This window comes from Fukomys damarensis, unplaced genomic scaffold (genome assembly GCF_012274545.1).
Source record: "Fukomys damarensis isolate Sample0158 unplaced genomic scaffold, DMR_v1.0_HiC HiC_scaffold_28, whole genome shotgun sequence".
Lineage (NCBI taxonomy): Eukaryota > Metazoa > Chordata > Mammalia > Rodentia > Bathyergidae > Fukomys > Fukomys damarensis.
The window spans coordinates 32,185,470-32,201,694 of NW_022900940.1; the positions used below are offsets into that span (position 1 = coordinate 32,185,470).

Genomic DNA, 16,225 nt, shown 5'->3' on the forward strand with positions numbered 1-16,225 from the left:
GTTTAAATCCCCAACACTGCATGCATCTTCAGAGAAAATGCCTCGTTTATATTTAAATGACCCTTCAGCACTACGCCCACCACATGCAAAGTATCAATGAACATTCTTGTTTTAAAAGTGAAAATGTCACCAATGCCTAATAACACCAAAAGTTTTTATAGTTTTGCTATTTCTAAGTCGTATATTGAATCAGGGAAGATGGTGTGTGAGTGTAATCCCTACAATCTGGGCAGCTGAGACAAGAAGATCACAAGGAGGAATCCAACCTAATCAATTCTGGGACTTAGGGAAACCCTCAGGGCCTATCTGAAAGAAAAAGTGTAAGGATATACCTGGAGTTTGTTGTGGAGATATAATGTACAAACCCCAGTAATGCAAAAGTAAAAAATTAACTGATAGATGACACACAGATAAGATTCATACCTAGATAAAAATAATAAAATAACTAGCCACTGATTTATTTAATATGAAGAAAAAAAGACGAGCCATAGGTTCTTCTCATCAGAGGGGAAACTTAGGTTGAAGAACCCCAACACATGACCTCACTTCCTTGGCGACATCTCCAAAACAGAACGTGGAACCCTTGCTAAAGGGCATCACAATCCAGTAGCAGCGTCTCCCGAGCTCACTTGGCTGGAGACGGTCAAGAGCGAACATGCTGAGCTGCTTCTCCACTTCGCGAGATCGCAGCCTCAGGACCCCAGGCAGAGAAAGTATCTGTGAAAGATTGAAAAGATGGCTGACTCCATCTAGATGCCTCAGGCCGCACCGCTGCATCCACCCGACTGTCACAGACACCCCAGGGAAGGTCTCCCCGGGAGTGACCACCAGTGACCTACCAAAGTCAAGGCGCCCCAGGGAAGTCTCCCTAAGCCCAAATACCACCGGCACAGAAGCTGGGAAGAGCGCAGGGCAAGTATCACCACGCCCAGAAACACCCAGTAGCTCTGGGCAGGTCTCCCCAGAGCCGGGCCCAGAAAACCCAGAGAGTCAAAGTCCAAGGGGGGAGAGCGAAGTCACAGCCACCTGCCCCCGAGAGACACTGGGAAGCCTGGTGTACATCCACCCAGGCCTGGCCGCCGCCATTGGAAACCACACCACAGAGCGCCTTGCGGAATTCCGGCCAGTGTGGTCCGTGCAGGCGGTCAGGCCGCACTCGTTCACCAAGCCCTTCCTGCCCGTTTTCCTGGGCAGCCAACCCCTCTATGGTCCCTTCTTCCCGGGCACCTCCACCGCCCACACCTCTACCCGATCGGCCCTGAGCTTGGGAAGAGACATCATGACAACGTCTTTTGAGAATCCCAGCTCCTTGGAGGGCCTGAGTGATAAAGATCGAGATGTGTGGTGTTTGGACAATAAACAGCTTTTCACTACAGATTGGGTGGAGGAGGAAGGAGTCCCATATAGTGGGTCACCTCAGTTGGAGTTAGAAGAGGCCATGATGCTCTCTGAGCTAAAGAAAGATTCTGAGCTCCTAGTTAATGCCTCGCCTTGTATAGCAGAACATCCTAAAGTGCCTTGTCCAGCAGAAGATACATCCATCCGCCAGGGAGCTGCAGGCTGCTGGAGAAAGCTGTATTGTGTAAACGGCCACGCTTTTCAAGCCAAACGCTTCAGCAGGCGAGCTCACTGCGCTGTCTGCACAGACCGTGTAGGGGGCCTTGGCCGCCAGGTGTATAAGTGCACCCGCTGTAAACTCTCGGTGCACAAGAAGTGCCACCGACTTGTCACAGTTCACTGTGGGCAGCGTTCTCTACCATCAGAGCCCATGGTGCCAGTGGATCCGTCAACCATGGCCTCAGGCCCCGCACAGACAGCGATCCCACATAATCTTTCAGGTCAGGAGGCTTTAGAACAAGTTGATGGAGAGAATGAGGCAGGGAACACTGGGGAAAGCGGCAAAATTTCACGTGGTTTAGGTCTTCAGGACTTTGATTTGCTCAGTGTAATTGGCAGAGGAAGTTATGGGAAAGTCCTATTGGTTCAGCTGAAAAAATCAGGTCGTATGTATGCGATGAAAGCAGTGAAAAAAGAGCTTGTCAACACTGACCGGGTAAGGACAGAGAAGCACGTTTTACAGCAGGCATCTGATTGTCCGTTTCTAGTTGGGCTGCATTCCTGCTTCCAGACAGAAAGCAGACTGTTCTTTGTTCTAGACTATGTAAGTGGGGGAGATCTGATGTTTCACATGCAGCAACAAAGAACACTTCCTGAAGAACATGCCAGGTTTTACTCTGCAAAAATCAGTCTAGCATTTAACTATCTCCATCAGCGAGGGATACTGTACAGAAATTAGAAGTTGGACAATTTATTACTCGACTCAGAAGGGCACATTAAACTGTCTGATTATTGTATTTGTAAGGAAGGCTTAGAGCCGGGAGACACGACCAGCACTTTCTGTGGCACTCCTAATTACCTGGCTCCAGAAATTATAAGAGGGGAGGAGTATGGCTTCAGTGTGGACTGGTGGACTCTCGGAGTGGTGATGTATGAGATGATGGTTGGGAAGTCTCCATTCCATCTTGTTGAGAGCTTTGCTAACCCTTATGAAAGCTCAATCGATTATCTCTTGCAAGTAATTTTGGAAAGAGACATTGTCATACCTTGTTATCTGTCCGTAAAAGCTGCGAGTGTCCTGGAGCGTTTTCTGAACAGGGACCCAGTAGAACGACTGGGTTGTCGTCCTCTTAGGGGATTTTTTGATGTTCAGAAACATCCGTTCTTTCGCAGTGTTAACTGGGAGATGATGGAGCGAAAGCAGGTGGTGCCTCCCTTTAAACCAAATATGTCCGGGGGATTCGGTCTGGACAACTTTGATTCTCAGTTTACTGATGAACCTGTCCGGCTCACCCCAGATGATGATGACATCGTGAGGAAGACTGATGAATGTGAATTTGCAGGGTTTGAGTATATCAATCCTCTATCCATGTATGAAGAAGAATAGGTCTGATCTCCAGGTTCCAAGTGTGCATTCTGCCAGCATTGCCATTTGATAATTGGAAAAACTTGTCACCACCTAGGATTTGATTGACCATTTTATAGTTGTCTAGAAGCTAATTTTAACTTTTTCATGTGGTTATACTTCGATGTAACAATTAATTCTTATAGTTGATAGTAGAGAATATAGAAATTTTTGATAGAGTTTCTTTTTATGAACTGATTTAAATAACAGTGAGGCAGGTGCTTGTTAACCACTCTTGTATACACATTCCATTTGTAGAGTGAGACATAGTGCCTCATCTTTTTTTCTTTACATTTAAGATACAACAAAACAATTTTGTTTTAAGTAAAATGTCTTACCTATGTTAGTTTCTCTCCAAACCATATTACCTGTACTTTTGGGCCTCAGTTTTTGTAGTGTTCAGTGAAATCCAAAATATTACAATTTTGAATAAGTCTGTAGAAAACATATTTTATACTTCTGTCTTCTTAGTTAAGTGTTTTTTTTTTGTTTTTTTTTAGTAAGATAACATATGAAATACACAGTAGAATTCATTTCAGGGGCAAAGTTCTTCAAACTGTTTTTATTAAGGTTAGTGCTTAGCAATTTATTATTTAAAGAGTTCTGGTTATAGCATCCCTCTGTTTTAGTAACTTTTTATGCATAGGATTTGAAAAGTAAATATTATCCAAAGAAATTTCAAGCTATAAACAGTAAAAATTAATTTCAGGTACACTAGTTTTAAATTTAGAATTATTTAAACTTTTTAGGCATTTAATAATCTTTTATATTTTTTTGTCCCCATTTCACGAGAAATATACTTTTCCAAGGCTTGTAGTCATATTTTTTTCTTTTCTTCAAATAACTGTGTGAAAATAATGAAAACATCAAAGGAAAATATTTACAGATATTCACTTGTTCATTTCTGAGGCATATATGTTTCTCTTAATGCCTGGAACTTGTTTTAAAACAAAAAGCAATAATCACAATATAAACATACAGAGAATTCTAACATGTCAGAAATATGTTTATGATCTAGCTTTTAAGTGTTGCTCTTTCCCATAAGGCATTTCAGAATGCAGAATAATCACACAGGGTGCTTAACATTTTTATTAGAGCCCACATTAGAATCCTTTGGGAACTTTATCTCATTTTGAGAAACACTTTCTTCAATCTATTCTTTTGTTTTCCAGTTAAATAGTAGAAAATGTAAAGTAGTATAATATTTTAATATGTTAGAAGCAGAAATGTATAATTTTAACATGAAAAAGAAAGTACACAAATACAGATTACATTATGATGATGAAGGCAGTGTTCTATATGACACATATCACTATAAAACAGATTTATAAAACAAATATACAGCTACTCAACTTGAAATTTAATCCAAGCTACATGTGCATAAACTGACCTGATCACAGAGTTATGCAAAATAAATTATTTCCTAGAACACCAGAATGCCTCCTTATTCCTCTGGTGAGTATTTTGAGAGAACTTCTATATGACATGAAAAGAAATGATGTAAATGTAAAGACTGCAGAAGTAGAACACAGTTAAAATATATTTGTAATGCAATTCTGCATAAAACATAGTTAATTTTATTACTTAAAAAATTTAAAAACAAAAGACCATCCTGAATAATGGTTAAAAATTCATCAAAGAAAAATGCTCATCATTTGGATATCATTGGCAGAAAACTGATAAAATTTTGTTGGGAGAACAAATGAGATCTCTAATGAAGTCACTCATCTATTTTATCAGTTTTCTGCCAATGATATCCAAATGATGAGCATTTTTCTTTGATGAAGTTTTAACCATTATTCAGGATGCTCTTTTGTTTGTAAATTTTTTAAGTAATAAAATTAACTATGTTTTATGCAGAATTGCATTACAAATATATTTCTCTGCTACTTAGGACAGGAATTGCTATTTTTTGCATTGCTCAGATCTTACTGTTTGAAAATGTATTTATTTTATTTTACATATTCATCTATGGTTGTCATTTTTCTATGTTTCAAAAACTTTATGGTAAACTTTGTGCTAATTAATGGGAGGTGTTCATGCAAATGAATTTTCACAAATGACCTCATTACCTGGCATTTTAAAAATCATTTTTAAGTTTTTTTAATATTTTACTTCTTCAATCATGCAAATGACTGAGCAAGAAGAATCCACATCTTTTCTGGCCCATGCTTGATCTTCTGCTTTATAAATGGAAAAATCTATTGGGTTCACTAAGGAATTGATTAGAAGTGCACACTCTGTAAACAACTTGGTCAACTGTCCAGTAAAACATAGAGGTTCAATTTTGCTTTGTAGGATTGTAAGTTTTCAGATTTAAAAAAGTAAAAATGATGAAAGTTTATCCTGGATGTCAGTAGTTTTTATTTTTGTTTGTTTGTTTTGTTTTGTACCAAGGATCGAACTTGGGATCTTGTGCTAGCGAGGCAGGTGGTGGAACCACTGAGCTAAATCCCCGGCACGATGTAAATAGTTTCTGTTTGGCCAGCGTCCATTCCATTTCATTGCAACAACTCCCTTGTATCTCTTGGGACCACTGCTTGCTATTTTCAGTTCATGTGGTTTGGGCAGATGACCCCACCCCGGGCTTTGAGGGTGAACATGTAAATCCGATCTCATCAATAAAAAAAATCTACTCCTGGACCATACCAGTTTTTTCAGGAGGGTTTATATGATTCATGATTTGGCCCAGTGATAACGCAGCCCTTACTAATTAATGGGGGAGGAAAAATTCTCTTTACCAAGGTACTTTGACTTTGTAGGATTAGAAACATTTCACACAAACAGTGTGGATCACGATGAATGAAGCAGCGAGAGAATGGAGCCTGTGCAAAGGAAGCAGAGCCGAAAGATGGAGAGACTTGAGCCTGACAATGCAGGTTTATACCCCGGACTTTGTGGTTAAGAGAAATAGTAAATACACTTAAGTTTTCAAAGAAAGAACAATAGTAAGCATGCTGAATTTTCCATGGGCTGCTACCACAACTTTCTAGACAAATTTTCTCAGATACCTTGAGAATGGAGCCTGTGCAAAGGAAGCAGAGCCGAAAGATGGAGAGACTTGAGCCTGACAATGCAGGTTTATACCCCGGACTTTGTGGTTAAGAGAAATAGTAAATACACTTAAGTTTTCAAAGAAAGAACAATAGTAAGCATGCTGAATTTTCCATGGGCTGCTACCACAACTTTCTAGACAAATTTTCTCAGATACCTTTATTTCCCTTATTAGCCAGATACAGGGTCATTAGAATTAATTTCTTTTTTTATCATTTCATCTGTTGTTCCTATCTTCATGATTTTCTTGTTTTCAATTTTGAAGTTATTTCTGTAATTTCTCTTTAAAGTTGTTTGCTATTTGGGGGGATATATACTGTTGTATTTTAATTTTAGTTTCTCAGTGGTTTTCTTGTCTTTGGATTATTCTAACAGCATACTTTTCTAGTTTCACATATAAATATATTTTATTATGTCTCATGAAAATTTTTTTTGTTCTCTCCACTGCTTCTGTCTCTCTCTGTATCTCTGTTTCTGTCTCTCTCTGACTCTCTCTCTCTCTCTCTCTCTCTCTCTTTCTCTCTCTGTCTATGTCTGCATGTGTGTATATTGCTTGTGTTTAGGTCTCTAACATTCATGTTAGAAGCTTTCCACAAAGCTTTGCTGATAGCACCTTTAATTTCATATTCAAGACAAAATCACACACAAGTAGGACTAGTTTGATATTCTGTGTGAATGTGGGATCAACAATATAGAATAAAAAAACTGTAAGTTATTTTTCATCAGAAAACTGTAATAAGAGTAAATCTTATTCTGGTGTCTTCAGGCATTTTTGAGAGGTTTCTTTTAACCTTCTCTCTAGTGGCTATGATGCAATTGTTCATTTCTTCCATGTTGTCCAATAGAATTTATGATGACAGTGTCCTCTGTGCACTCTGGGCTGTGTTACACCTTGCGTGGTGGTTACTGCAAGTGAGGAGCTGGCCTTTTATTACTAAAATTAAAATTCAATTTCAGTAGCCACATCTAAGTTGTTATCATATTAGACAACACAGTTCTAGAATTTAGCAGGAAGGAGAGGGCTGGGAAATTCCACCAATGATTTAATGAACATCCCTAACCGTGCACTTATTTGAGTACCCTTCCATAAATACTAATAGTTTTTAAGCTTTTAGTTTTGAATATATCCAAAGGCTACACCTCATGTAATTTTTCCAAAGTTTGGATTCATGTATTGTCTTTTCTTCAAGTAATTAAGTCTAAGAGTAATGAAAACAACAAATGAATGCATTTATATATATTAATGTGTGTAACTGGAGAGGTTAGTGTGTTTGTCATAGTGAAGGGTCAGTAGCATGACCTTATCATACCTGGAGTATTTATGGTGGGAATGTACAGGAAAGATAATGAATATATTTTACACCTGAGTATTTGATTTGATTTCTTATCTAGTGTCCTAATGGATATTCTGGCCAGAAATATGCATCTGCATATGGCCATATGAGTTTGAACTCCTAGGGTCACAGGATGATCTGATGCACCTCCTTATATTTAGCAAGACAAAAAATTAATTGTAAAGGACCTTTACAATTGTCTGTGCATCCCAGATGTAATACTAGCAAGTAACTCTTTTACTCTATTTCCTTTGACCCCAGGGAAACAAACAAACAAAAAAAAGTAAATAAATAAATAAAATAAAAGATACCAAATTTAATTTAGGCTTCTAGACAAGGCTTGAATGACTTCTCACTTTTCATAATAAATTGACATAACATGTTTTAGAAGAACACATATATTTAATGCTCTTTCTAAGCTCATTATGTTTTTGTAATCCTTGAACATATACTATATGATATCAATTATTATTATTATCTTATTTTTATCATCATCATTCTGAAGCACAGAGGCTCAGAAACAGCTGACATGAGAATCCATCCAATGGGAATCAATAATCTGGACTTCTGTCCACCTCTCTGTACCCTTCTGTGATATCGAGTCTATTCCAGAGACTCACAGGAGAAACCTCTTTTTCAGAAAGTGGAGAGCAATACCTCAGAGTAAACAGCAGATGCTAAGGAGAGATGTTACCTAAAAACCTATTCTGTCTAAATCTGTGAAGAAAACATCTGTACAGATGAACAAAAGGGGAAAGTGTAGGAATATTTACATACTTGTTTGGGCATTTTGTAAAATGGATTTAAGGGTGAGGTTGCTTGGCTCTCTTCTGAAGAGATGGTAAACAGAATCAGCAGATCTCAGTAACAAGGCAACATTACCACTATCAATCCTCAGAAAGTAAATGACCCCTGTAATAAGGTTTTCTCCTTAGTCCATATCCGCACTCTCCTGGGGTTGAGCCCACTCCGTCCCTCTGCTTCCATCTCCGGCTCAGAGGCCCAGCTGAGCCGAGTCCGGGGAGAGCAAAACTATGTATGAGACTGAGGGTCACTTACAGGCCAGCGGTGGTCCATTGCAGAACCACTGGGTGCATTGGGAGAGTAGACAAAGAATGGCAGGTGGAGGAAATCACAGCACATGGACATTGACTTAAACTGGGAATAGAAATACTACCATTTTTCCAAAAAGGTACAAAAATAGCTGCAGAGTATTTCAAGCAGTGCTGAAGGTAGGAGAATAGATTAAAAACTGTCTTTCACTTCATAAATTCACTGAAATGTCAAATATACATTAATTATGTAGAAATCATTCCAATGATGTTGTATTGTTAATTCATTTGTCAGACAACAAGAATCAGCAGCCCCCAGAAGGAAGTTATTAAATGTAAAGCTTACAGGGAGACTTGGCAGGCGGGCAGGAAGACTTTGGCAAAGCCAATACTAAACCACTTAAGGAAATGTAAAAAGTACCGCTATTCTGAGTAAGTTTGGAATTCAAGACCTGGCAGACGCAGGGATCAAGGACAAAAGTATATATTTATTTACAATGGCATGAAGATGATACTTTGGGAAGTGACCTAATTTAATGCAGGTTTACATGCTTGACAGTGTTTCTCTTCCTTGTATCTTTCACTTAATAGCAGGAAATGTTTTTTCTGGTTCTGGCTTGTGATACATACCACACAGAATTTTACATATATATTTTCCTTTTCACTCATGACAAATTATTTTAGTTCTGAAGGTCTTTGTCTAGATAAAGTTCACTTGAAAAAGATGTCTTAATTCCCTAGTTGCTTGGGAGAATGGATGGGGACTTGCTAATTTTAAAGGACAAGACCTAGACAGTACAGGATCAGTGTTAGTCATATTACTCCAGGGAGGTAAATTACTTTTTCCTGCCCCTTGAAGAAAGTCAGATATGTCCCTTTTCAGGATTAGAACTTATGCAAAGACAGATGGACAATTTTCTGTTTCATAGTAGATGAGGAAGACAGAGTACCTGAAGGCCCAGAGCTGAATAACTTCTGTTTAACTAATGCTGCAGAAAAGATCCTTGGATAGTTGTCCAGAGTATACCTTGTTCAACAAAGAACAGTTGTTTGGACTGAGACTTCCAGAGAGAGGCTGTTCCATTGCTTCTGCAGTTAACTGAGCCATGTGACCCAGAAAGTGACATATGCTTTCTTCCTATCACTGAAGGGATGTGAGAACTACTGGCAAGTTACTATAGTTATGTAGGAAACTAAAAACCCATCATTGAATACTTCAATGTCTACTAAGGAAAATAACATGAGAAAAAGAACTCCTAATCCCTCAGAGAAAACTTAAAATATTGAATGTTTGTTAATTTCTACATACACTTTTCAATTACTTATTAATTATCCTTCATGTAATTTTTCAAACTTAATATATTTGCTTATTGGCTTTATTCTTATGGAAGATAATTTTAATCTTCAACTCTTCAGGTGGGAATTCTTTTTTTTTTTTTTTTTTTTTTTGAGACAGGGTCTCATTATGTAGTTGAGACTGACCTGGAGCTCACTATGTAGCCCAGGCCGGTCTCGAACTCACAGTGATCCTCCTATCTCAGCCTCCCAAGCGCTGGTATTACAGGCTTGCATCACCACGCCAGGCTGGGAATTATTTTTTATTGCATACCTCTTTTCATTTTCACCCAGTGATATTTGGCAGGAATTGCCTCAACTTTTAATGAGGACTTCAACAAATATTCTGGAAACTCCAAAGACTACTGCTGTCAACTAGAACTTTCTGAGATGATGGAAATGTTACTTTTTGGTGTAGCCACTAACCATGTATAACTATTGTGCATTTGAAATTTGTTAGTGCAAATAAGAAAGTGAATTTTACTTGAAGTTTAGCTAATTTTAGTTTTGAAAGACTTAGGTGCCTAGCGGCTACCATATTGGAAAGATAGTATAAAAGATTAGAAACCATGTTGGCCCAGACATAAAAACATGAATGACTGCTTATCTTACATTTAGATTTAAAAGAATCTATCTCTAATAGGGAAATAGGCATTTGCTCTGGAAATGTGGTCAGCTGAGGGCAGCTGTAATGACAGTAAGTATAGGTTTTTTTTAACTTGCCAAGGCAGAATGTTTGTCAGAAACTGATTGCATCAGTATCGATCAAAAATAGAAATGTAGAATTATATTAAACAGGAGTGGTGATTCTAGAAACATTAGCCACAGCAATTAGAGAAGAGAAAGAAATAAAAGGAATAAAGATGGGAAAAGAAGAAGTTACACTGTCACTATTTGATGATGATATACTATACACAGATGACCCAAAAAACTCTGACAAAAGACTCCTAGACTTAATTGATAGATTCAGTAGAGTAGTGGGATACAAAGTCAATACTCAAAAATCAATAGCCTTCTTGCACACAAATAACAGACTCACTAAGAGAGAAATTAGGGAAATAATTCCTTTCACAATAACATCTGAAAAAAATTACATATCTAGGAATCAATCTAAGGAAGGAGACAAAAGACCTCTACACTGAAAACTATAGCACTCTGAAAAAAAGAGATAGAGGATATAAGAAAATGGAAAGACATCCTTTGCTCCTGGGTAGGAAGAATCAACATAGCGAAAATGGCCATACTTCCAAAACTTCTATACAGATTCCATGCAATCCCGATTGAAATCCCAACAGTATATTTCACTGAACTTGAGAAAACAATCCAAAAATTCATTTGGAACCAGAAGAGACCTAGAATAGCAAAAACCATTCTGGCCAACAGAGACATGGCAGGGGCTATCACAATTCCCAACTTGAAACTATACTACAAAGCCACTGTGATTAAAAAACAGCATGGTACTGGTAAAGAAACAGACCCAAGGATTAATGGAATCAATTAGAAGATGCAGAAACAACACCAGACACACTCAGCTACCTCATCTTTGACAAAGGAGTCAACCATTCTCACTAGAGGAAAGATAGCCTCTTTAATAAATGGTCTTAGAAAAACTGGCTTTCAATTTGCCAAGGTTTAAATCTAGACCCCTATCTTTCACCATGCCTAAACTAAAATCCAAGTGGATTAAAGATCTAAATATCAAAACAGAAACACTAAACTTAGTGGAAAATAAAGTAGGTAGAACTCTCGAAGACATTGGCATGGGAGAAGACTTTATAAACAAATGCTCTGCAGCATGAGAACTTGCACACAGAATCAACAACTGGGTTCTCATTGTATTAAAAAGTTTGTTCAATGCAAGAGAAATCACCAATAGAGCTAAGACAAAACCTACAAGATGGGAAAAAATTTTACCATCTACTCCTCAGACAAAGGACTACTATCTAAAATATATAAAGAACTCAAACAAATCAGAACCCACAAATACAAAGACCCAATTCAAAAATGGGCATCTGAAATGTACAGACATTTCTCAGACAAAGAAGTAAAAGCAGCAAATAAATATATGAAAAAATGTTCCACATCACTGGTCACCTGAGAGATGCAGATGAAAACACTGAGATTCCACCTAACCCCAAAAAGCATGGCTGCTATCAAGAAATCAACCAGTACCAAATTTTGGTGGGGCTGTGGGGAGAAAGGAACCCTTCTCCATTGCTGGTGGGAGTGCAGACCGGTGCAACCACTGTGGAAGTCAAACAATAGGATTGAAAGTCCCATTTGACCCTGCTATTCTCCTGCTGGGTATCTTTCCTAAAAGAATCATACCACAGTGATATATGCACACCCATGTTTATAGCGGCACAGGTTGTAGTAGCTAAAACTTGGAAACAACCCAAATGCCCATCAAGTGGAGACTGGATAAAGAAGATGTGGTTTTTCTATAAAACGGAGTACTACTCAGCCATAAAGAATGAGAAACTAGAGATATTTATAGCGAAATGGATACACATTGAGGCCATACTCTTAAGTGAAATAAATGGGACACATGAGTAAATACTGAGTAGTTTCTCTGGTATGAAAAACTAATAAAGTAAATAAGGTTCAAATGGTATAACTGATAGTGTGAAATAGGACAAAAATGGCTAAAGGGGAAGTGAAAAGGGGAGGGGAAGGGAAAGAAGGGAGAAGAAAAAATTTGAAAAAATGAAAAAATGGAAACAGTATTTGTAAATAGGGAAGGGTGAAGGGGTGAAGGGAGGGCAGGGGTATGAGGAAAAAATAAGAACCAAGACATATCATGTAAAGCTATAAGAACTCAATGATAAATGTAGCTGTACTGTCCAGTTTAAATGTACCAATAAACTTAATGAAAAAAATAGGAATGTACATGAAATCTGTAAGGAGTCTTTCAGAATATTTCAGTATCCAGACTTCAGAAAGGCAGCATCCAGTGAAGGTCCAGAGAAAACCTAGTGAGAATAAGTGGACAGGGTCTCCCTGAACGCCCCCTTGGACGAGACCTCTCCATGGCTAACTCCCCCTTGGGACCTCCCTGCTTCACATTCAACGTCCAGACGTCGGTAGTGAACACTGGATAATGTACTACTCCTTGTTCAGGGAAAGTCAGGACCTCAGGTTACCGTTAAATTTCCTCACAACACCCATCCTTAGCCAAAAATTCCAGGGATCTTCATCTATCAGAATAAGAAGGCAAGACCAAAAATGACAGGCGTCGGTTTGGGTGAAATAGTAAGTATAATGCCATGTTTGATAGTTACAGATTAGCTTCACGATAAGACATCTTTGTTCTCTCAGGTTTCATACCAAGGATATTTTGGACTAAATTTAAGAGAGAGAGAGACAGACAGAGAGAGAGAGAGAGAGAGAGAGAGAGAGAGAGGCACTAATGGTAGGTACTTTGATCTACACTGTTTCATTTAAGTATTAAATTTTCTGATTAATCTTTTCATTTACCATGTGAAAACTGTACCTGGGCATGTTTATGTATTGGTTATGTATAAAAAGCCTCTGGTTGTGCTTATGAGACCATGTGATACAAAAAGCAGCACTACAGAATAAATATATTCTTCGGAAAAGTTGATTTGGTCTACTTAACTCCTCTACTTTACTAAAAACTACATTATCCATTACAGTGCTCACCAGCTATATGTAAATTTGGAAGCTGACTGCTCTAAAGGGAGATGAGTATAAAATACACACTGCATTTTTGAACATCTAGTATGAGATAGATTGTGCAATACCACAATAATTTTAAACTTGATCACATATAACCAGGACAGTGTTTTGCATATTTATTTATGTACTGTGTAGCTTATTTGTCCCTTTGTAATGTAACCTTGAGAATTTTTTGGATTGCTGATTTGGTGATCCTGAATTTCTTTAGGTGTTCTTTGTCATAAAATAATCTTATTCCTCCATTAAATTTGAAATATGGATATGTCAGCATTTGAAATTTTTTTGGGGGGAGGGCTTGAAACACTTCACTCTAAGCTCTCCTGGCTGTTAAGATTTGTATTGAGAAGCCTGCTGCAATCTTAATGATTTTTCCTTTATAAGCAATAGTTGTTTTTCTCTAACTACGTGTAAGATTTGGTTCTTATGTAGGACTTTGTGGATTTTGATTATGTTGCATTATGGAGAGGTTCTTTTCTGATTGTGGTTGTTTGGGGTTCTATATGTCTCACTTACCTATCCAGTCAATCATTTTACCTCATTTGTAGTGTTTTCAACTATTTCCATGAAACAATCTTTTTATGCCATTTGTGCTACCTTCAGAATTTTCCCTAATTCTGACTAACCTTAGAGTACTCCTCTTTGCACTACCTAAGAGCTGTTGGGTCCATTTTTCGCATTCCCTTGTTTGGAAAGTATCTCTCACTCATCGGTCACAGCCTTGTCTTCTAGTTCTGAGATTCTGTCCTCACACCACTGCCTGTGGTTTCAGCACATTGTTCATCTCCTGAATTTCTATTTGGAGCCTATTTACAAACCCTAATCCTTTTCTATGCTGGTCATACTTGTTTTCTATTGTTTGGTTTAGCTCTTCTATCACTATATTATATTCTTTAGACTTGCTGATAATTTTAAGTGGCCCAGTATCTTATTATGTATATTTTTTTTGAAAAATCTTATTGGACAGTCTTGTAATCTCCCCAGTACTAATTTGTATAATTTGAGTGTGATATTTTAGGTTGTTATTTTTATTTTTAATTTCTTTTATAGTCACAGGCTGGCTCTTATTCCCATGCTTTGCTATATTTTTCATAGTATACATTTTTTAATTTAAAACTTAGTTATCATTTGACATTGATATGAAGAAATTTTATTGTCTTTTTGATACCATGAGGATTCTTCTAAATGGTTAGAGTGGGAAAGTTGAAGGGATTGGGTGGTGTCTTCATCAGCTTTTATTAATGTGACAAAAAAAAAAAAAACCCTAAGATAATCAATTTAAAAAGAGAAAAATTTATTCTGGCTCACAATTTCAGAGGTCTCAGTACATGGTCATTTGTATCGGTTGCTTTGGGTCTGTGGCAAAGTAGCTGACTACAGCTAAAGAAAATGCTTACCTCACAGAAGCCAGTAAAAAATAAATAAATAAATAAATAAATAAATAAATAAATAAATAAATAAATAAATAAATAGATAAATAAATAGATAAATAAATAAATAAAGAGAGAGAGAGGTAGGGGCTAGGATCCCAAGATCTCCTTCAAGAGCATATCTCCAATGACCTAATTTCCTTCCACTAAGTCACACCTGCTATCGATTCCGCTACCTCCAGCTAACACCTCATGTTGGCGACCAAACCTTGGGGCATGAGCTTTTAGATCTTTTTAAAGAACTAAACTGAAAGAAACGGTTAATAAGGATAGGAGACAGGACTTTTGAAATGTTTGTACAGAAATCAGAGCAATTATTTTTGGAAGCATCAACTACAAGGACATTATATTTCTATCTGAACTATAAGTTGCAGGAAGGAAACATTGTCAGCATTAATCTGACAGGGAAAAAGAATTGACTTCAACTGCTAAAGGGCATTGATTTCAGAAAGAATTTTGCCTGCATAAGAACTGTCAGAATAAGCGCTCAGTGGGGAATATCTTGGTGTATCGAACCTTTGGGACACTTTAACCATTCATCATAAAGTCAATGTGAATATTTTTGTGGCTCAGCATTTTTCCAACTAACTTTCAAGATAAGAGATTATGTGTTATCACAAAAATAACATTGGTTGAGCCCTGAGCATCATTCCAGTTATACAGAGTTCTTTTTAAAATATAAAAGTATACTTTTAAAACTGTTACAGAAGCATTCTATAACTATTTGCCAATTTAACAGTGATAGTATACAGATACGATCACACAAAATTTCAAATTAAGAAATGCAAATAACAATACAGAAAGAGGAAGTCTGAATAGAGTAATTATATCTTTGTTACTGATATTCTCTGGCTGGCTAATTTCCCACTTGTGCTATTTCTGAGATTTTTGTATTGCATTATTCAAATACTGAATTGCAGCAATAAACAGGTGACATCATCCAGGAGCTGAGCCTGTTCAAATTCAGTCACAGCGAAGACTTGAGTACAGTGTTTGGAAGCATATCTGAATTGCTAACCAGCCCCAGAGTCTCAAATGGAATTTGGATTAATTTTTTTCATTAGCAAGATAAGCCCAGTTGAGTTCAAACCAAAGCAGTGCTTTCTCTGCTTTAGCTAAGGAACTGTACAAGCTGATAACATCTTGAAATTTCAGGGAAAGAATATGTCTATACATGTTTGGTTGTGTGTATACTACAATACAGATACTGTATATAAGCTGTTTATAAATAACAGTAAGTCAAATTAGAATTATTTCCTGTATTGATTTAAAATTTCTCCTGTATACATAAATATGTGTGTGTCTTTCAACAAGATTTACTGCTTGAAATAACTAACACAACTTCATTTTCTGAAATGACTA

General features: G+C 37.3%; 1 protein-coding gene across 1 annotated transcript; it reads left to right on the top strand.

Annotated features, from left to right (window-relative positions):
• The first annotated feature begins 655 nt into the window (after positions 1–655).
• Positions 656–2,982, top strand: LOC104854326 (protein kinase C iota type-like). The gene is given in 1 exon segment (XM_033757014.1): positions 656–2,982. A coding segment is annotated over 1 exon segment (2,289 nt). The 3' UTR covers positions 2,945–2,982.
• The last annotated feature ends 13,243 nt before the right edge of the window (positions 2,983–16,225 follow it).